This window comes from Pelodiscus sinensis, chromosome 13 (genome assembly GCF_049634645.1).
Source record: "Pelodiscus sinensis isolate JC-2024 chromosome 13, ASM4963464v1, whole genome shotgun sequence".
NCBI classification, from domain to species: Eukaryota; Metazoa; Chordata; order Testudines; family Trionychidae; genus Pelodiscus; species Pelodiscus sinensis.
This window is the reverse complement of record NC_134723.1, coordinates 2,153,458-2,174,665: the sequence shown is the minus strand read 5'-3', so window position 1 is coordinate 2,174,665 and position 21,208 is coordinate 2,153,458. Positions and strand designations below refer to the sequence as shown.

At 58.9% G+C, this 21,208-nt stretch overlaps 2 protein-coding genes and 1 long non-coding RNA gene across 3 annotated transcripts in view; 1 reads left to right on the top strand and 2 right to left on the bottom strand.

Annotated features, from left to right (window-relative positions):
* Positions 1-3,878: 3,878 nt before the first annotated feature.
* Positions 3,879-10,467, bottom strand: UTP14A (UTP14A small subunit processome component). The gene is made up of 14 exons (XM_075896610.1): positions 10,250-10,467; positions 9,912-9,982; positions 9,485-9,549; positions 9,119-9,261; positions 8,755-8,910; positions 7,285-7,404; positions 7,110-7,204; positions 6,794-6,917; positions 6,640-6,717; positions 6,203-6,560; positions 5,625-5,983; positions 4,992-5,182; positions 4,813-4,912; positions 3,879-4,357 (listed from the first exon to the last, which is right to left on the bottom strand). The coding sequence occupies exons 1-14, from the start codon at positions 10,409-10,411 to the stop codon at positions 4,088-4,090; spliced, it is 2,292 nt and encodes a 763-aa protein (XP_075752725.1). The 5' UTR covers positions 10,412-10,467; the 3' UTR covers positions 3,879-4,087.
* A 1,844-nt stretch (positions 10,468-12,311) lies between these two features.
* LOC112546200 (uncharacterized) lies at positions 12,312-15,723 on the bottom strand. Its single transcript, XR_003089841.2, has 3 exons — positions 15,585-15,723; positions 14,998-15,165; positions 12,312-12,553 (listed from the first exon to the last, which is right to left on the bottom strand). It is a non-coding gene; the product is annotated as an uncharacterized LOC112546200 (long non-coding RNA).
* The window catches only part of LOC112546198 (palmitoyltransferase ZDHHC9), a 28,560-nt gene continuing 20,662 nt past the window's right edge, over positions 13,311-21,208 (top strand). The window contains exon 1 of the mRNA XM_075896616.1: positions 13,311-13,473. The gene's annotated coding sequence lies outside the window, so the exon portion shown is untranslated. The remainder of the gene's footprint in view (positions 13,474-21,208) is intronic.

Below are 21,208 nucleotides of genomic sequence, written 5' to 3'. Positions count from 1 at the left end.
CCCCTGCCCATGCCCCAGCTAGGCCTTCGAGGTGCCGGTCCAGCAGCCCGGGGCGAAGAGCAAGAGCAGGGAGGAGCCTGCCTGTGCGTGGCCTTGGCCAGTGCTGCTGCGGGTGGGCAGGCCCCAAGGGCAGGGCGGGCGAGCGGCAGCCGGCCCGAAATGCACCCTGAGGCGGCAGCGCCGAGGCCCTGGCTGCATGGGGGGCAGTGCACTCCCGCCACTGGGCCTGGCACGGGACAGGCGGGCCCAGCCCGAGGCCTCACTTGGGTTGCTGCTCTGGAAGGAGGTTCCAGGCAGTGCAGACCCCGGGCTCGGCTCCCTCATCCAGCTGGACTGACCAGAGGAGCCAGGTAACGGAGACCGGAGCTGCTGCTAGAGGCGCCCGCCTGCGCGCTACCCCCCTGCCTCCACCGCATCTCACTGGGCTGTAGCCCGCAGGCCAGTGCTCACAGAACCCTCTCTGGGCCAAGGAGCCAGGCAATCGAGGGCTCTGGGCTTGGATCCTCCATGCTGCCGGCTGGTCGTGTTGCCGCGGGCTCACAGCCCTGGCCGGGAGAACCATTCCCCCGAAAACCGAGTGCACTGGCTCACTCCGGGCAAAGCAAGGAAGAGCCGTGAGTTCAAGGGCACAGGCAAGGCCTGACCAGGCCACCCTACAGCCCAGGTAGAGAATGCCAACTGCTAACCTACACCCCTGCAGCAGCCAAGCCCCGCGCTCAGCCATCTCAAGCCAGCAGCTTGCGCGAGAGCCGCCCGTGTCATGTTCCTCAGGGGTGGCTGCCCACCACCCGGGGAAGAAACGCTCCTTTAACTTTAGTGCACATGCCCCCAACTCTCAAAACTTCTTTTCTAAAAGCCCCAGCCTTTGAGACCAGGGATTTTGTGAGAATTTCAGCTAGCATTTTAAAGATCAGGTTTTTATTCCGCATGTTTGCAGCAAAAAGCTTGAAGAAAAAGAGCCTAAATAGATTTTCTTTTGAAGTCTCTGGATTTTCAAGTCCAGCTCCTGGTTTTGGAGGCCTAATATTTTTTTTAGGAAACTTTAACAAGTGTATAGGTCTTTGCCAGGTAAATATCATGAACGCAGCGATCATTACAATAGTTAGCTTTTCTTTAAAAAGACATTGTACAAGAATACAGGGACCAGATCTTTCTGTTTAACGAGGTTACCGTGTTAGATTGGGCAGAATTACCGCACCTTTGTCATGTCTAGTGATTTTCTACGGACTCATTTAACAGACTAGTAGGTCTATGAAATGTTAATATTAAAATTTTTGACAGGTATGTTGGTTTTTCCCCTCCCAGACTATACTTTTGAGTACGTTTTTCAATACCTGACTAGGTAGCTGATCTTTGTCTGGTTTTCTGGTCATTTTGCCAGAACCACAACCTCCAAGAGCTTCTGAACCCTTCCCCAATGGCTGGGATATTATTTCCAGTGAGAGGCTACCAAGCAGATAAGCAAACAGAGCCGAGGTTTATTCTTCATTTCCTTGAGTGTGACCACGTCCCAAAGGAAACCCCAGCAGATCTAATGAAATATCGATGATTATGCATAAAATCTCATCTCTCACCCCAGTTTCTTCCACACTTAGCTCCATTCATCTCTAACCCGACTGGGTTTCAGATACCACTGGAACAGCCTCCAAGCCGGTTTCTGTTACCCTGCTATTCGCTGAGTTTACTGAGACTCCCCAGATCCACACCCGCCCCTTCCCCCCCCCCCCCCGGGTCTCATCTACGGCCACTTGTGTCAGGACAGCTGTCTGCAAAGCCCAGTGTCCATCTCTGGGTTTAATGGACCCGAGGGATGGGACAGGCCCCGGGCTGCAGGGAGACTCGACTGCGTCGCTCGTTGAGCTCACCCACCAGGAAACATGGAGGAGGCTTTCTAGCATCAGAGAGGAAGAGCCCGGGGCAGGAGCCCCACGAGTTGAAGGCACGCAGCCCCACAAAGGGGGAGGCCACTGCAGTGTGTGGGTGCCACACGCAGCATGGGGGGGTCTCAAGGCAGCAGAGGTGTGAACCCCAAGGGGTTAGACCTGGGTCCAAATGAGCCCTCCCCAGAGCCCAGGGTAGGGGCAGGAGCCAGCCCCCCCTTCCGCACAGTACAGTGCTAGGAGCCCCACCCCAGCAGGTGTCAGCCTGGGGCGCAGCCTATGGAAGCAGAGCTGCCTCTGCTGCGCCCCAGATGTGTTTGTGATGCACAGCCACCTCCCCCGTGCACCTCACACTGGTGCACAGCATCATTCCCCACGTGCACCACCTGTGCACACAGGGCAACCCCCGGCCCCGTACGAGCCCCATGCCAGTGTGTGGCAGATGGGGGCACAGCATAGCTTACATGTGCACACCAGGCCTGCCGCCCCAGCCACGCCACCCCTGTGAACACCCAGGGATCCGCCCCGGTGTGAAGCTGGGGGTGGGTCCTCTGGCCGCAGCAGAGGGAGAGCAGCAAACCTGGTCCCAGCTGGCCACGTGGCTGACTCAGGCCAGCTCCCCCCTTCCTGGAGATGTGGGTTAAGGCCTGGGGAGGGTGCTCTGATCAATGCTTTCCCACAGGCCCAGCTGGGAGGAGCCACAAGGCGGGAGCAGGGGGAGAACGGGGGGGGGGGGGGGGGAGGTGCTGGACCGGGGGAGGGGCTGCTCGTGCCTCAGTGCTTGTTGGACTCAGGGCTACCGAGGCGCGGAGGCGGCGGGTTCTGAGTCCGCCCTCGGCCCCGACCTGGGGCAGGACAGAGCTGGAGCAGAGCCAAGGGCTTTCAGGCCCCAGAGCGCTGTGGGGAAAGCCCAGAGCGCTGGTGGGGGCAGGGCGGGAAGTGAAGGCTGCCTGCTCTGCGCTTCGCCCGCTCCAGCCCCCCCGGCATGCAGCCTCTGCCCCCAGCGCCGCGCGGATCCGGGCTGCCTCCCATGGCCCTGCCCTGGGAAGGAAGCAGGGGTGGAACAATGCAGAGCGGGGGGGTGAGAGCAGGAGGCTGGGCCCCTCCTCCCCCCCAGAGTCACACCCCGGGCCAGAGCAGCTGTTAGAAAGGCAGCCAAGCAGGATTCAAAAAACAGCACCGGTGGAGACTCCCCGCGCCCCAGGGAAGCTGTTCCAGGGGCTAATGGCTCGCTCCATGCACGTCATCTCCAGCCGGGCTGATCTGGCTTCAGCGTCCCATCTCTGCCGGCCGGCCCGCTGGGAGCGGTTCCCCTTGGCGGGTCCGAGTGCCTGCGCCCCAGACTTCAGCTTCGCCAAGGGAATGAATGGTTCAGGCTGGCGCAGGTTTGCATTCCTGGGGCTCCTCTCTGGCCCCTCGCCAACGGGCCGACACCCGCCTGGAACTAGGGGAACCAGCACCGGCCTGGGATTCCAGCAGCGGTCACCCCAGCACCCGATACCGGGGTAAAAAACCCCCAGCTGCTGCCGGAGTCCCTGTTCGTACAGCCCAGGATCCTGTTAGCTCTTCCGGGCACTGGCTGCCGGGGCGCTCGTGCCCAGAGCCGCCACACCCCAAATCTTGGGCAGTTCAGCCCCCTCCTGTACCAACGGCCAACACTGCTGCCAGACTCCCACGCCGCTGTATCCAAGTGCACGCTGCCTGCTGGCCCTGAATCCACCGCGTGAGCCAGACCACCCCGCGTCCACTCTCCCTCATCCCCACCGAGCTGCCTTCCTCGCCAGGAGGGACGGACCCATTCTCTGCTCCCGCCCACAAAGCCTCCCGGGCCTGTGGGCATCAGCTAGCACAGCCAGGCCCGGCCCTCGCTTGGGGAAGGAGGGAGCAACATTAGCACCCCGACATTGGGTGGGACACCCCGGCTGGCAGCAGCCAAGCGCGGTTCCACCCTGCGCTGCCTGCCTGGAAGGGCCGGGGGAAAGGCGCAGAGTCTGCAGGGAGGGGCCAGGGCATTTATTGAGGCAGGAGCCCCGCTTCCAGACAAACGCAGCCCACTCGGTGCGGGCAGGAGCATGGCAGTGTCCTCTGCCCACACCTAGCTCCAGCAGCTCTCCCCCCCAGCAGCTCCTAGCCGCGCCAGAGCCTGGCCACGTGCTTCACGGCCACGCTCAGTCTCTGTGCTGCCCCGGCAGCGTGGCCCCTCCGGCCTAGCGAGCTGCCTTGCGGGGGCGCTGGTGGCGCCGGGAGCGCTGGGGTGTGGCCGGCAGGGCAGCGCTGCCTCCACGGACGGGCATGGCGTGCTGGGGGCTGGCGTCCTCGGCCGAGATGGGCTGGATGATGTGGCCCGGCTGGGTGAGGATGCGGGGGGCTGTCAGCTTCTGGAAGGCTCGCTGTGTGTTCCACGTGGGCCCCACCGGCGCCCGGACGCTCTGCTCAAACTGCTGCCGGCGGTCAAAGGGGAAAGGCAGCTCGTTCACCTGCCGGAGGAGAGACAGCTCGGCACTGCCCTGGGCACGGCTGGTGCTGCTAGGGGGTTGCCAGAGACCCACACTGGAGGGAGAACGGCCAGTGCCGGGCGCCTCACTCCAGGCCCCCACTACCCCGGCACTAGGGCGAGTGAGAACCCAGCGCCTTGCCACAGCCGTGGAGAGCCCAGCTGGGGCGCTGGCTGCTGCAGGGAAGCCAGGGTGCCCGGGGTGCCCCTGCCCGCTGCAGCTAGGAACCCTGGCACCCTACTGGCAGCTAAGGCCACGTTTGGTGCGGCTAGTCCTGGTGGAGACCGATTCCGGCCACAGCCTCCTTGCTGGCCAGAGCCCCGGCGCCATGGAGCTCCTAGCCAGCCCAGGGCACCCACTGGTCCGTACCCGTGCGGAACAGCTCCTCCCTAGCCCGGCCGAGCAGGGAGCAGGCGTGGGCAGGCAGGCCCCCTCACCTGGTGCGCTGCAGCCAGGGTGTTGCGCTGCTGGCTGATGATGACGTGGGGCAGGTGCTGATCTCTCCGTGGTGGCCCCGGCGCCGGCTTGATGAGGAACCTGAGACACAAGGAGAGATGAGGCCAGCGGGCCCCAGCGAGGGGCGAGTCACTGGGCGCCCTGAGCGGGCCTCACGTACCGCTTCCTCTTCCTGGCGCTCGGCCGTAGCCCTCTGCCACCCCACTCGCCCCAGCCGGGCAGGACCAGGTTCACCGCCTGCGGCTTCCCCGCCTGCTCCGCCTTGCGCTTCTCCCGCAGGAAGTCAGCAGCCACGTCGTCCCCCGCAAAGGCCTCCTGGATCACCAGCCTCTGGTCGGCAGCCTCCTCTTCCTGCCAGACACGGAGATCAGCCCCCGCCGGCCCCCTCCCCCAGGGAGATCCGCCCCCAGGGCACCCGCCAGACCCCTCCCCCCAAGGAAATCAGCCCCCAGGGCACCCGCCAGCCCCCTCCCCCAGGGAGATCAGCCCCCAGGGCACCCGCCGGCCCCCTCCCGAGAGATCTGCCCCCAGGGCACCCACCAGACCCCTCCCCCCAAGGAAATCAGCCCCCAGGGCACCCGCCGGCCCCCTCCCGAGAGATCTGCCCCCAAGGCACCCGCCAGACCCCTCCCCCCAAGGAAATCAGCCCCCAGGGCACCCGCCGGCCCCCTCCCCCAGGGAGATCAGCCCCCAGGGCACCCGCTGGGAAATCAGCCCCCCCCCTTACCGCCTCCCACACACATGGCATGCTCCTGCCCTCTTACGGCTGTGGGCAGCACGGAGCCCGGCTCACCTCATCCAGCACAGAGACAGGCAGGGCAGGGCACTGGATCGCACGGGACTCCCCGGCCAGGACAGCCTGCAAGCTGATCAGTCTCTTCTCTTTGGTAGCCTTCCCGCCCGTGTGCCCGCCCCCAGGGCTGCCCTCTTCCTGTGACTCCTGCAGCGTCCCGGGGGGCCAGGGCCGCTCCTGCTCTTCCGCCCCCTCCTCCTGGCCCAAAGCTTCTATCTCCTCCAGCGTGCGCCGCCTGTCCAGCTGCTCCGACAGCAGCGGCCCCTCGGGCTCCTGGGCAGGCAGGTCCCCCCCAGGACCCGTCTGCACCTTTGCCGGCAGCTCCACACACGAACGGGTCTCCTCCGCTTCGCCAGCGCCTAAGGAGCGCACCGGGTGAAGGCAGGACCGCCCTGGGGAAGCGTGCCCCGGGGCCGCCAGGGCGCCCGATGGGGGAGATGCAGGGTCACCCCGACAACAGGGGGCTCCCGCAACCCCTCCTCCAGCCCAACCTCCTCCTGACAGATGGTGGCAGGAGCCTCCGACGTGACCCCTCCCCTTGCTGCTGGCCTGCCCAGCCTGGTCTCCGACCTGCTTACCCCCAGGACCCGGGCTCCCTGCCTGCCGCCGCCGCGCACATCGTCTTTGCTCGAACTCTTGTAACAAGAGCTCTTCCTCCGACACTTCCTCTTCCTCCTTCCCAGCCTCCTCTGGGGCCGCAGGCTCGCCGGGGTCCTCGCCGGGGTCCTCCTGCGTCCCAGAGCCCTTGGCTTCACTGCTGGGTTTCCCCAGCATCCAAGGGTTGGCCCCCTCTGTGCTGGGCTGCACGTCGTTGACCGAGTCCGGGAGGAGGCCTTCCTCGGCCACGGCGCCCTCCTCTTCGCCCTCCGGCTCCAAGGGCACCTTGTGGGTCAGCTCCTTGTTCCTGGCCAGCTGCTCCTGCATGGCCTTGCGGGCCTGTGGGGAGACGGGGACACGCTGGCAGCCAGGCCCAGAGCAGCCCCCCCGGCTGCCCCTCCCCTCAACGGCTCCTCACCTCCAAGTCGTACTTGGCCATGATGGCCTTGGAGCGGGCCCATTTCCCCTTGTTCTGGTGCTTGAGGCTCATCCTCTCCTGGAGGGAGGAAGCAGAGAGAGGCATCAGCCAGGGCTCCCCGGGCGGCGGGGGGAGGCTCCCCGGGCGGCGTCACCTCCATTCTCTTTCTCTCCATCTCCTCGAGCTTGCCGAGGGCAGCCTCGGGGTCTAGCTTCCGCAGCTCCTCAAACTCCTTCAGGGCCTTGCGGCTCCTGCCCTTCTGCAGCACACGGTGGTACCTGCGCAGGAAGAGCAAAGTGGGAGGATGAGGGCACCAGCCGGGCTGCCCTCCCCAGGCACGCCGTGACTCAGGCCGCCAGCTCCTCACTAGCCACGCTCCCCCCACCTCCGGCAGGGCACCTGGAGTGGATCCCAGGCTGCCAGCTGGCCCCCCAGCCTCCCCACAGGCGAACACCTGCCTGGCTCCTTACTTCTTGCTCTTGATCTTCTTCGCCCGCCGGGCCTTGGCCTCATAGTAGGACTGCAGGGCCCGGGCCTTCTGCAGCTCTGCACGGCGCAGCTGAGCCTGCAACGCACAGCACAGGGTGATGGCCAGCTCCAAGGGGGGCCTGCACCCCAGGGGGGCGAGGGGCACAGCCCACTCACCTCCTCCAGGCTCATCGCCCGCAGCGAGGCCTCTTCTAGGGGCGTCAGCAGCGGGTCCGTCACCGGCTGCTGCGTCTTGTGGAGAAGACTGAAGATCTCCTGCTCCAGCGGCGTTCGGGCCTTTGGGACAGGGAGGGCAGCGAGTGAGCGCATGCTAGGCGTGCGGGGGGAGATCTCACTGGGCCCCCCCGGCCACCGGCTCTGAGCTATCCCACCCACCCCCTGCCAGGCCCACAGGGAGGGAGGGATTGCCCATTCCCCGAGAGCCCAAAGGTAGCAAAGGGGACACCCTGGCCAGTCTCAGCAGCCCCCTCACAAGCCCCCCACCTCAGGGAGGGCTGCTAGCCATGTGGGTGCCCCCAGCCTCAGCTAGCGCCTCTCCCAAGCGTGAACGGGGCCACTTCACTATAGCTCCGGGGGCAGCGGACTAGGGATGATCTAAGGAGCCCGGGGTGAGACCGACCAAGACAAGCGGACTGTGACGTCCCCCCATTAGCTGCCCTGGGCCTTCCCACTGTGGGGGTCTCAGGGTGGGGACTCTGAGACCAGTCTGCTGGGCCAAGAGGGCACAACAGCAAGTATCCGCCACGTGCACTATGGCTTCTGGTGAAAATTCACCACCGGTCTGGGGCTGACCCCAGCCAGGCCCGGGCTGCAGCCCTGTCAGCACGTGGAGCAGGCAGGCACTGTGCGCCCCCAGAAGACGGGCCCAGCTACAGAGCCTGCTAGCCACACGGGTGCAGCCGTGCACGGCGCCCTGGGGTCGCAGGAGAGGCACTTGGCCGCAGTCCCAACGGCAAAGGCACATGAGAAACGGAGCCTGAAGGAAAGAGCAGCAATCTGGCCGTTGGGTGGGGGTGGGGAGGCAGAGCTGGGGGGCAGGGGACGCTACCAAGGCAGCTCCCGCTCACTTCAGCAAGCGCCGAGAACCTGGTGTCAGGAACCTGGCTGGGGTCAGGAATGTAGCAGGGAGAGAAGGGAGCTGCAGGGGCTCTGAGCTGCCCTGTCCTCCCTGAGCAAGGCCCCTGGACCACTTGGAATCCCTTTGGGCCTGGGAAGGTTGAGAGGAAGGAGGCTGTTCAGATCTGGGGGGCAGAGAGCAAGCTCACAGAGCTTGGGGGGCCATGTCTCCCCGTGCATTCCTGGCCATGCTGCAGGGCGCGGTGCTTCAGCGCCAATGTGGGGCAGGCCGTGGGGGTGTCGGCTCAGCGTGGCTCAGCCTGACACAGCCTTCCCCTGGAAGCTGCATGGCTTGCCATGGTCCTGCTGAGCTAGTCTGGGAGCACAGGTACAAGCTGGCCCTGCCCCCCCCCGGCCCAGGCTCTCAGCTGGATGCCTGAAGCTCAGTCCAGAGCAAGGCTGGCTCCCCTGGTGTTCAGAAGCCCGAAGACTCCTCTGCCACCAGCCCTCCCAAAAGGGCCTGCCCACTGTGCCAGGCTGCAGCCCCCCTCCCCACGCCGCAGCACCCACCTTCCAACCAGTCAGCACCTCCTCGATGGGTGCAGCGCCCCCCCGCTCCTGCTTCAGGGGGAAAACCAGCTGCTCCGCCCGTCGGTTCTGCAGCACCACCTGCTCCCACTTGGCCACGGCCTTCGACGTCTTGCTGTAGGCAGCCTCCCGCACAACCTGCAGCCCCAGGGAGAGCCTGTGAGCACAGAACAGGCCCAGGCCTGCGAAGAGGCCAGGCCCTGAGGGCGGCCTAGCAAGGAAAGCCAGCAAGTAGCCCAGCGGGGAAGCGGCACTCGCCTGACAGACGGACACTGCTTATCGCCATGGCCGCCCCTGGCTCCAGTCCCCACTCCCGCCCTGCCCCCCACCCCGCACGCCCGCTCACCCGCTCCGACTCCTCTTTGCTGAGTGGCAGCTCCACAGACTTCTTCTGCTTGACTCGATTCAACTGCTTCTTCACGGTGCTCAGGGAGGACGAGGCCCGGATGGAGCCCAGCAGCTCAGGCAGGACCAGCCTCTCCCCGGCGCCTGTGGGAACCAGCACAGGCAGGATGTCCGAGCTCCCAGCAGAGGGCACCAAGAGGGAACCATCTGCTGGCTTCCTGCACCCTCGCCGCTGGCAGCCCAGCGCAGCTGCCCACGCTCGGCCAGGGAAGAGGGAAGAAGTGACCCAGTTATGCCTGGGGAGCCCTGCGTGGCAGCTGCAGACACCGCTCGGAGGAGGCCCAACACAGCCCTAGCAGCAGCTCACCTTCACAGCTGAGATTGAATTCGGACACCTGCACGCTCGCCTCGGTGCGCTCCGCCAGCTTCCGCCTGGAAGAGAGGAGGCGGGAGGCATGGAGACCCCTTGTGTGCAGCCCAGGAGCAGCCCCCCGTTGCAGCAAGCAGTCCAGTGCAGGGGAACCCATTCCTGCGTCCTGGCAGGGGGTCAGACTGGAGGAGCCTTGTTCTATGGCTGTGATGGGCACAAGCTGCCTCCCAGACACGGAGCCTTGTTCTATGGCTGTGATGGGCGCATGGGGCGCAAGCTGCCTCCCAGACACGGAGGGGGCTTGGCTGCTGCTGCAGCTGCCCTGAGCACATGAGGAGAGCCAAGGGAGCCTGGACATGAGTGCACCTAGGAGCCCCCCACAGCCGAGCCTTGGGGGGCGGGCAAGCGCTTCCCTAACACTCACCGCTTCCTTCCAGCGAGGGAGCTGACAGCCTCCAGGAGCTGCTGATGCCGCTTCTCCTCATCGCCGTCCCCCTGGCGCAAAGCGGACCAAGTTAGCACAGCCCGAGCTGGCACGGGGCGCTCCCCAGGGGGGATCCGCCCGCTGGGAGGGGCACAGGGGGGCACCAGGACCTCTGGGGCGGGGCATTCTGGCACGGCGCCCACTGCCCCGCACGAGCCCCCCCGCGCCCCGCCCCCACTGCCCCTCGAGTCCCCCAGGATCCCTTTCCCTGCCCGCCCCGGGGGGCCTGCGCGCTCCCGACAGCAGCCGGGCCCCCCCCAGCTCGCTGCCGCTCCTACCTCATCCTCGCTGGCGCTCACGGGGTGCTCGCTCCGGAACAAGGCCTCCTCCGCCATCGGGCCAGCGGAGACACAGGCCGGGCTCGGCCCCCGCGGCAGCTGCAGGCTCCCGGCCCAGCACACGTGCGCAGGAACGAGAGCGGCAGCCGCCCGACTGCGCATGTCCGGAAGCGCGGCCCTTCCGCCCCGCAGGGCGCCGCCCGGCAGCGCGCGCCGCGGCCCTTCCGCCCCGCCCGGCGGCGCACGCGGCCTGTTGCCATGGCAGCGGGAGCGGCGTGGGCCCGGGCCGCAGCCCCGCCCGACAGGCGCCGGCCCAGCCTCGGGGCCCCCGGGCGGGCGAGCAGGTGCGGAGCCGAGCGGCCGGGACCCGGGGGCGGGACAGGCTGCCCCGCCCACCGCCCTGCGGGGGGGCCCGTCTCGGGGACAGCCCTGCCCCCTCCGGCGGGGGTCACGTGGCCCCGGGCCCCGCGCCCCGCGCGGGGGGGGGGGGGGGGCGGAAGAGGCGCCGCGGGGGCGGGGGGAGCCTGCGGAGCGTTCCCCGCGGGGCCCGCTTCCAGCCCGTGATCCCCGCCCCCCCGGCGCTGCGGAGGCCGGGTCTGGAGCGAGCGAGCCGCGGCCGGGTCTGGAGCCGAGAGCGGGGCGGGTGCTGGAGCTGAACCCGTCCCCGCCCCTCCCCCAGCGGGCCCTCATCTCCCCTTTCGGGGGGGCCCTGGCCCGGGGCACCCCCTGCAGGCGGGGGCGGGGCCTGTCAGGCTCAGGGCGGGGTGCGGGTGCCAGAGAGCTCCAGGCGGGGGGGGGGGCTAAGGGCAGCAGTCAGTAGCACTGAGGGATTGGGGAGAGCAGTCAGTGGCACTGCGGGGATTGGGGGGAGCAGTCCCTGGAGCGGACCCGGCTGCTGGATCCCTGCGTGCAGTGTGGCCAGGCTACCTGGGCTGTGATTGCTGACTTGAGCCCACCAGGGCCGGGGCGATGCTGGGGCCAGGGGCCACATGGGGGATTGTTTGGGTCCCTATGGGGTAGGGGAAAGAAGGGGAGGGGTGAGCCACGTACAGCCAGCACCAGCATCGGAACCTTGACCAGCAGCATCCGGAGCCCCGTGCCCAGCCAGCCCCTCTCTTACTCGTGCACTGACTTACTTTCGCTTTGTGAAGAAGAGTGTGTGTGAGACTAACCCCCCAGTTTTGTACCAGGAGGACAGTCAGTTGTCACGTCCTTTGCATCCGACATATTTGGGGACTGTTTGTCCTGTTTGTATTATCACTTGGAGTTTACATCAGGTAGGTGAATCCTGGAAGTTATTGCATGTGAATATACAATTCAAATCCAGACCCTTCCCACCAACAACCCACCCATTTCATCTCTGGGCAGAGATCAGAGTCGGAGAAAGAGGTGGATCCACTCAGCTGCAGTTCGAAGCAATTGAGACAGTTCTTCGCAAGAGCCCAGAGGGAAGGGGGGTTGTACTCACATTTTCTATTTTAAAAAAGATGGAGCTTTTGTCCTATTTTGGATTTAAGTAAATAAAACACTTAAAGAAGGACACTTTGTGTCTGCATGTTCTCCCTAACTTCTATAACCCTGCACTTTGCCTTGTGGATTAGGCTGCTGCTCTGGATTTAAGATGTGTAGTTTCTAGAAAACCATGTCATCTGAAATACCTGCTCTTCATTGTACGAGAGGTCCATTTTCAGCACAAGGCCCTCCCTTTTCATGTGTCCGTAGCTCTCCTGTTAGCCAAAGTCCTGCTTGGAGGGGCAGTGACTAAGAGCAGGGATGTTAACCAGTTAACTGTTTTCACATCTCTGAGAGATGGGCAGTATGCACTGATTCTTAGATGCATCCTCCAGGAAAGACATTTTAGTACATGTAAATCAAATGTGTTCTCTCTCTGCCAGTCTGGGCTTACCTATAAAATGGGCAAAGTTGTGCTTAAACCCTACTCAGAGGATCTGCTTTATAGGGGCCACAGTAGATTCTACTGTGGAAAGAGTTTTTCTCCAAGAGGAAAGGTGTATATAAAATATAGATCTCTTCCTCTAGTTTCTATAGCAGTCAGTTCCTGGGTCTGTCAAACACAGCTGTGCCGCCATATCCTTAGCTTCAGCTGAGAGATCTTCAGAACTGGTTAGGAACAAATTACAGACCAGGTTTACACAGCGTGCACCACAAAATAGTAATTCCACAGTAAGTGTTAATGTCGCTCGTGGGGGAAACACACTAAAAAATGCAATGAAACATACACTTTCAATTCCCTTTCACCGTCAGTGACACGAACCTCAGATGCAGCTAGATTGGGGAGTTCACCTGAAAAACAATTTGTCAGGGCTTATTGGTCACCAAAAGGAAAAAATCGACATATCAGTGTTGTAGAATTGAGAGTCAGAAGACTAGCTTTGAAGTCCTTCCTGCTGCGAGTCAAACCCAGGTAGTAATAGACAATATGATGGCACTATAATATCTGGACAAGTAAGGGGGGGAGCTTATTCTATAAACTGTTTGTTTCCAGGCATTATATTTTGGAAATGGCGCACAGAATGACATTCACACAATACACGTTTGTGTGTGGGGTGAGAGTGGGTTTGTGGTCCGCCACCTAGTGGCCACACTCTCTGACAGTCACTCCACCCAGTTGTCAGTTTCCAGTGGTCATGCCACCCAGTGGTTGCAGCTGCAAGGGGGGAGGGGGAGTAGGGGAACCTGGGCCTCCACTGGGTTCCAATCCAGGGCCATATGAGACCTGTCCAGTACCTTGCACTTGGAGGGCCCTCAAGCCAGCCTCCCTGGGTCACTTCCTACCTCCCTTTTTCCTGCACTGAGCTGCAAGGTATCCACATAAGCATCAGTTTGCCAGTTGCCTACCCATCTCTGACCCCTAGGAGCTGCTGCTTGATGACCTTCCTTCTCCCAGCCTCGGTCTGGCTAGGACCTGCTCCCTGCCCTGTCTGGCAAGCTGCCTGGATGCTCGATCAATCCTTTTCAACCCTGCCTGCAGTTGGAGCATGATTGGCAAGAGGGGAGGGGCATCACATCCTGAGCCCAGAGTTGTTCTTTAATCCTCTGCTGTCCAGTGAAGGGTTTGACACCCTGTTAGTGGGGGAACAAAACATGCCTGCAGATTAACTTGTTAGACGCACAGAGAGTCTGGGAAGGAAAAAACAACACAGCTCTCCAGTCACGGGCAAAGCCGAAAATACACCTGTTTGCATCCAGCAGCAACAGGAAAGGTAAAAACCAGTTTGCTCCAGAGCAAGCAGAGCTAAGGAATCGATATTGGATACATTTCTGAGACAGTGGGGTCAGGACATAAGGTCCCCCTACTTCCCCTCATTCGGAGAGTGATAAAGGAACAACAGGAGAAGGGCAGGGGGATTTCAATAGCGCCAGCATAGCCGAGAAAACTGGTATTCAGATTTGATTCCCCTACCAACAGGATTCATGGAGCCACTGCCACCGTCCTTGTGGCAACAGACAGGGCTGGTCTGTTGTCCGGATCTTTAGTTCCTTCTTTTAACTGCACAGTGAGTAGGAGTGTGGGAGGGCTGGTGCCAGGCTGTTTGTTAGAGGTGCAGAAATGTACTGTTACATTCTAGGAACCAGTTCACAAGTAACTGCTATAGGTGTAATGGAGAAGGGGTTTGTTGTGGATTTGCACATGTGATGTAGACCCATTTCTAGCACCATTTCATTGTGGAGTGTTGTATTTTCAGAAGGCATGTCTTTCTTTTCTTCAGTTGTGGTTAGTCCTTCAGCCATACCAGCTTATGGAGGGTAAATCTACTTTTACTAATGATTTAGTTAAAATGTTTTTTAAAGCTTTAATAACGTGTACTCCCACCCCTCAGAAGAAACCCTTTGCCCTCTTGGGCTCTGAAATAGTTCTGTCCCTTTTAGTGAAGCTTCCTTTTGTACCTGTGAGAAGTTTTTCTTTATTCCATCTGTCTCCCCAAAGTGTATTTTGATAGCAATTGTGTCTGCAAGGTGCATACGTGAATTATGGACATAAATGGGTGTTTCACCATTCTCTGATTTTCACAAAGACAAATGGCTTGTAAGGATTCATGGGATCAGAACCTTGCTCTGTGGAGGGGCCAGCTGATGTTCCCATATCCCCTCTAAAGAGGACATGCAGAGCACTGCAGGTAGTACCTACCACCCACAGCGTCCAGAGGGGCAGTACCTTGCAGCCCTCTGACCGATCACACACACTATTGAATCCTGGAGGGTGCCCTGGGATGTTGTGTGAGCAGCCACACAGATTTCTAGCCTGCTACTTCTTTAGCCCACGCCTTACTTTCTGATCTCCAGTGTCTCTTGCTGGTTCCATCCTGGCACCGTCTCTGGTCTCTGACCCAGCCTGACTGACCCTGATCCCCACTCTTGCTGATCAATCCCTGTTCTAGCAATTACTCCAATATTGGCTCACTGATTGCTGCTTCCTGGCTGCTCTTTGCTTGTGAACCGCAGCCCAGCCAGACTGCCTATGCCATGGTCCTTTACTCGCCCGAAAGTTTTGACAAAGATGGCTTCCAATTTTCATATCAATTAGGGTTGTAAATGGTTAACCAGAACACAAGCACACCTCTGCCAAACGCTCCAGACTGATCCCTCCCCAATCCGTCCAGCTGTCCCCACTCAGAGAGTGCAGGCAGAGAATTCCCAGACAGTATTGCCAGCTCAAGGGGAAAGTTAAGGGTCCCGGGCATTTACCGTAACTCTATTTCCTGTTTTTAGAAAGGAAAGTCCCTTACCTGAATCGTGGCTGGAGTTCTTCAGCACGTCTTGTCCACACGCACACTCCACTAACATGCCCCAGGCACCTGAGTTTGGAGTCCTTTTTCCCAGTACGGTCTACTGTGGCTGCACGTGTGCCCTGAGCATCGTCACGCTCTCCTTCAAGGGTGTACAGGGAGCGCGGTCTGTAAGCACGAAAGGGGTCAGTGGTACAAATGTGCACAGGTACCAGTTAGATTTCAAAGCTGACATGTAACCAGATAGAGCTGCCAGTGGGGTTAGTGTTAGAGCCAATCTTAGACAGATTTGTACTGAGTCCAGGGAGCGGTTAGCTTTCAGGTCAGCTTTTACCGTGAACAGTGTGTCCCAGATGAGGACACTTGGTTCTTTTTAAACCAATCAGTGTCTTAATTCGCCCAGAACCACATTGTTCTACACTCAGCGGTTCACCATTAGTGTTACAGCTGTGCCCTGCACCCACCAGTACAGCCTTGGAAGCAATTGTTAAAGCTGAAGTTAAGGCTGCACAGGTACACCGAGAACAACAGTGCAAGCCACCAAGATAGCTTGTTCCATTCACTTAGGTGTATCAAGTTTTTAATACCTTACGCATGGTAGCCTCCCAGTCTGTCTCCAAGAGGTCAGGAAAGTCTTGGCTTTTTAACACTTTTAAGAGTGTGGTCCCTGCTCCTGGAGAGATTGGTCCTAAATGAGCTACTTCAGTATATCAAAAGCAATTGCTTAAAGTTATCGTTCAAGTCTCTCTCAAGCTAATTTGATTGGACTTGTAGAGGGTGTGACCCAAGCACCCTGTGTTGACAACAGGCAAGGAGTACACACTTGCAATCTCTGCCCAAGCACTGGCCTAGCTACACCCAGTGAGCGCCATCTTCACAATATTTCACTGAAGGGGCCATGTGCGGAGTCTGCTGAAAGCTAAGAACTCGCTGGTTGCCATGGATATCGTGGGATGTCTGCACAGAACATCCTTTAAGCATTCTGTGAGATGGAGCATACTGAGTTCCGAAGCTGCTGGAGATGAACGTGGTCACCAAGGGCGGACGCTTCTCAGAGTTAGCTCAGTCAAGGCTGAGAACAACTGACATCCTTCCACCAGCCACGGGTATACAGTCTAGCACAGGTGTGGGTGTGGCACGTTTGGGGATTAGCCAAGGCGTGTCCAGGGTGAATTACCACCAACTGCTCAAAGCTCCAGAGAACCTCCTCTGTGTCCCCAGAGGATATCCCAACACCGTTCCTGTAGCCCCGCTCTTCCTCTCTGCAGGCAGCAATTTACAAACCCTATTCTGTTACACTAGAGTGGCCAGGTCCTTGTCCCCAAAGGCCCGGAAAGCACCCTCGACCTCTGCCCCCCCATGGAATCACTGCACCCCAGCTTAGAGGTTTCATTCACCTCAGCTCAACACCTCCCTTAGCACCAGGCACACGCCCAAATCAAACTGAAATGGATTTAACAGAGCTTGAGATAAAGGTTAAAAAGAAAAGTCAATAAAAGGATTTGAAACACAAAGTTACAGGTAGAAGATACCATACAGTGCAGCATGCAGCCTATAGTTATTGACAAGCTACTTGCCTTTGAATTAGATACTTTTCACTCAATGACCAGTTCCTACAGCTCTTGTCCAGTCCAGAGTGCCTGGGATCCACTTTTCATAAGAAACTCCAGCTGGCAGAGTGTTTCCTTCACAAGGGATAACGTCTTGTCCCCTCTCTTCTTCCTTCATCCAGTTGCCGACCATTGTCTCTGAGCCCAGAGGCTCCCTTAATGATCAGAGACGTCTCTTGGGGCCCTTTTGTCAGATGGGACTCCCCAGCTGACCCCGGGCTCCATGGCAGCTGCCCCTTTGAAACGCCAGAAGCTGCTTTTTAAAGGGGCAGCTGCTGTGGAGTCCGGGGGCAGCTGTGGAGTCCCCAGCTGACCCCAGGCTCCTAGTGACATGCAGCGTAGCATGGAAACCAGGGTCAGTAGGGAACTCAGAGTCCCCCGCTGACCCCGGGTTCCATGGCTTTGAAATGCACAAGAGCCCCTACTGGGGACTCTTGTACATTTCAAAGCAGGCACCCACGTGTAGCCCGGAGTCAGCAGGGGCTCATGTACATTTCCAAGGAGGAATGTGGAAGTGCCTGTCGACTAGTCAATTAACCGCATTTTAACATCCTTATCCTGCACCTTGTTCAGACACCAGACCTGGTCCACAGTTGTTGATTATTTTCAGCATTGATTGAGTCATCTCTGAGCCCTGCTCTACACTACAGAATTAGGTCAACACAAGGCAGTTTACGTTGACCTCATTATGTCAGTGTCTACACTACAGCCTTGCTCTCACTGATGTAAGTTCCCTACTACACCAACATAACAACTCATCTCTATGGCCTGCACAACACTACAGCAGAAGGTGGAATTAAGATACGCAACTCCAGTTACATTAATTATGTAGCTGAAGTTGGCATATCTTAAACCAAATTTCTGCACTGTCCACACCGTGGGAGGCCAACAGGAGCCAGTGCTCCTGTCGGCTTCCCTTACTCCTTGTAAGTAGCAGGAGTACTAGCACCGATGAAGGCACCCTCTGAGTTCGATTTAGCAGGTCTCCACTAGACCTGCTAAATCGAACCTCGGAAGATTGACCATGGCAGCATCGATCTAACCCGTAGTGATGACATGGCCTATGAGAGGGGTAGTTAGAGCGACTCAGTGTCTGCCTACAAAATGGGCTACTTGCTGTTGGCTGTCATTCTTGCCAATTTCATGACTCCATGCAGGAGCCAGAGCTGTGAAATTGACAAGAAAGCCCTGGCTGGCTGCTTAGGCTGCTCCCTGGGCTCCCTGCTCTGAGCCAGGCTATCACCTGGGCTCCCTACTCCCCATAAGGATTCCAGGTGCAGCCCAGGCTCCCTGTTCCCCGCAGGGAGCCCAAATGCCCAAACCACGGATCCAGACTCCTCACTCTGCATTTGGAGCCTGGCCCAGGCAGTACCCCAAGCTGGCTCCAACTTCAGATCTCCCCATCAGAAGCCCAAGCGGCTGCACGCAGCCACCCACAGTGCTGCTGTTGAGAGCGTGCAGCATCCACAGAAGGACAGTCTAGACATGAACCACTGCAGTAATGACTGGGGTGACTGGAGGTCACCCTAAGATGGGTCGATTTACATTTTTTGTGTACCTGTGCCCTGCGTCTGCACCCCCTAAGTGGCAAGAGTCACTTCTAGCAGTGTCGGGATGGAATATGCTGCATGACCCATGGCCCTACATTTGTTTTCTGCACAAACATCTTGCACAACCCTGAGAATCAGCTAGGGCCTAGCTATTGGCACAGACCAGCCAGGGCGCCCTTCAGCGAAATGCTGAGAAGGTCGTCGGACACAGGGGTAATATGCCTGCTTGGGTATGACGGGGCATGTCTGTGCCATAGCAGGCTTGGCCCTTTACAAAGCACAAAAGAGTCTGAGAAAAAAAAGCTTGACTAAGGAGACCATCGGGGTGAACAGAAGTTAACAAAATGCCCTACTTATAAAAATAGATAAAAGGCCCGGAACTATATCATAGGAGAAAGGAAGGGACAAGATGGCAGGGGTGTCTCCTGAAGAGTGGATCCCCGCTCTGTCGGTTGGACCAGCAATTGGGTAAGAATCAGCCGTGAGTCAGGCCCGGGGCCGGGAACACTTGTAGCCTTTAGAATTCGATTGCATTGTCTGTTTTGCCTTTATCACTAGCCACGTGTCCAATCCTTTTACTGGCTTCTCTTTGACTCGGCCCTAAGCGCTGTCAAATAACCCCCCCTTGCTCTTACTCTGGACAGAACGCAGCGCTGTGCGCGGGGGGCGTCAGTGCTCATGGGAAGGGATGCTAGTGAACAGGGTGGGAGGGGTTCTGCTTCCATGGAGGCAGCAATTGGTGTGCATTGTGGGTGCCCAGATGTTGAGGGACTGGGTGCTCGTGTCTAATGAAGTGGGGTGCGTGGGAGGGACCTGCACTCTGGGGGTAGCTATCTCCACAGATGTAGCTGCGGGGAGGGGGCGCGGGGGGTGGGGTTGGGGGCTCTGCTCTGCCCCAAGGACTCAGGGCTGGGCTGGACAAATTGGTAGCCTGCTGAGGGAAGGAGTGTGGCTTGCAGAGCCCAGAGGGGGGCACTGTGGTGCCAGCAGCCAGTAGATCTAGGAAAGTTCACCCAGTGGGCACAGAAAAGCTCCCTGGGGCTATAAACAGGCAATAGTCGTCCCCCCCAATCGCTAGGGTAGACCTGAAACTGTCACCTGAATGGAGGCAGCAAGGGGGATAGAGGAGGCTGCTGTGAAGCAGCCTCTGCCAGTGGCTAGCCCTGGCCACCGCAAACAGGGCTGCTGGACTCTGCGCGAGCCAGCCCAAGCAGTCCTGGTCAGGAACGCTGCGGCTCTGCATTTAAATGTAGCAGCTCTTAGTACATTCAAAGCGCAGAGCCGCAGTGTGGGTGGCCCCTGGAGCCGCCAGGAACTGGGATTGCTCAGTCCTGGCTGGAGCCTGCTCCCGGAGCCACCCCCGCTGCAGCTCTGTAGAGCGGTCCTGATTGATTCGTTGTGTAGGCCCTACAATTAGTCAGATTACTGCAATTTAACATCCCTGCTCTGGCCAGCTACTAGCCATCAACTGACCACCCAGTCAGCTGTCCAGCTAGACGGCCCCCAAGATGAGATGGGTTTCCCTTTCCTTCTCTCCACCCTGCAGAGGAGGAGTCTAGGTGAATAGGTAAAACATGTACTCTGCAAAGAAAATGCGAAAGCCCGTCTGGCATTCAGAATAGAGAGCATGTGGGTGGCTGGGGGGAAATCCAGCAGGTAATCTGCTGCTTGAAATGGAACTCTAATGATTTCTGGTTGAAAACTTGGGATGCGATTTGAAAGCTGCCTTGTCTGGACAGAACACGGAATAGGGCAGGTCTGCCATCAAGACCTGAATTTCTCTAGCCCTTGTCATCAAGGTGATTGTCCCTAAAAATGTTTTCACAGACGCATCTTATCACTGGCTCAGAGATGGTCTCATGCAAACAGAGAGAACTAGCCTGAGATCCCACAAAGGACTGGGTGGAAATACTTGGATTAAATCTTTTAAAAACGTTACCACTCTTGGTGGAGACACAACTGTCAGCCCATCCCCAGGAGGGTTGTGTACAGAAATCCAGCAAGGTGAACCTGATTGGGCTAAGTGCTCCACCCAGATGCTTCACTCCAAAGATGTGCCAGAATTTCCATCCGCTATGAAGTACTTTATGGAGTTAGGCTTCCCAAGGGAGCCAGAAGAAAATCGTGTCACTCTCACCATGTTTGCCTTGTGACGTCTCACTGCAGCTTAACGAGATATTTTGTGCGGGAGAGGAGCAGGACTTCTCCACCCAGCAGTCCAGCTGTGAGATGAAGGGCTTCCGAACTGGGTGCAGGCTCTTCCAGCCGCCTTGTGAAAGCAGGCCTGGACTTTGAGGCCATGCCTGTGGTTGGCAGATTGACAGGTTCAGGAAGACGGGGAACCAGAACTTCTCTGGCCATGGTGGTGCTGTTAATAACAGCTTGGTGGTCCTTGCCTGACTATGCACAGCCAGGAGAAGCAGCCGGACCAGTAGGCGTGTGTACATTGAAGTCCTCAACCATGAGATTAGGAAGGTGTCAGGAACAGAAACTCCTCCCTCCCGCCCCAGCAGAAGACCTGATACTTGTATGTTGCAAATGGGGCCACATGAAGATGGCTCCGATTTGGAATGATGTGCTGAAGGACCAAGTATTTGGTTCCTCACTTTGATTTGCTGTTGATCTGCTGGCTGCTCTGCAAATCAAGTGAGTGTAGGGCTGAGAGGCAGAATCGATGCATAATTCACCAGTTCCAAAATCTGCGTCTTAGCATAGGGCAAGATCACACCCCACCCTGTCTGTTGATGTAACACCTCGCAGTTGAGTGGCTCAATATGGAATGTGGGTAATCGTCTATTATCATATTGATACCAATATTACAAACTTGCAATGAATCTTACAAGACATGCCATGTCAGCTATTCGTGGGAAAGTTGTGCTTTGCTAAGGATGATGATTCTATGTGTGTGTCACCTTTGTATTGTCGTAAGTGATAAATATGTGAAAAATGTCTGCCCTGCACACCTGTGCTGTGTTTCTAGGTGGCAGCCCCACACAGATGGCCAAACAGACTAATGCTGATGCCAATCTGCTGTACAATGAACCTACTGAG

Bases quoted from the DNA above. Each gene is read 5' to 3' on its own strand.
- UTP14A (XM_075896610.1), bottom strand. From the start codon at position 10,411: ATGCGCAGTCGGGCGGCTGCCGCTCTCGTTCCTGCGCACGTGTGCTGG. The intron at 9,550-9,911 runs GTGAGTGTTAGG...CCTCTCTTCCAG, and splicing joins TCCCTCGCTGGAAGGAAGCG to GCGGAAGCTGGCGGAGCGCA. The intron at 5,984-6,202 runs GTAAGCAGGTCG...TGCGCTCCTTAG, and splicing joins AGGGAGCCCGGGTCCTGGGG to GCGCTGGCGAAGCGGAGGAG.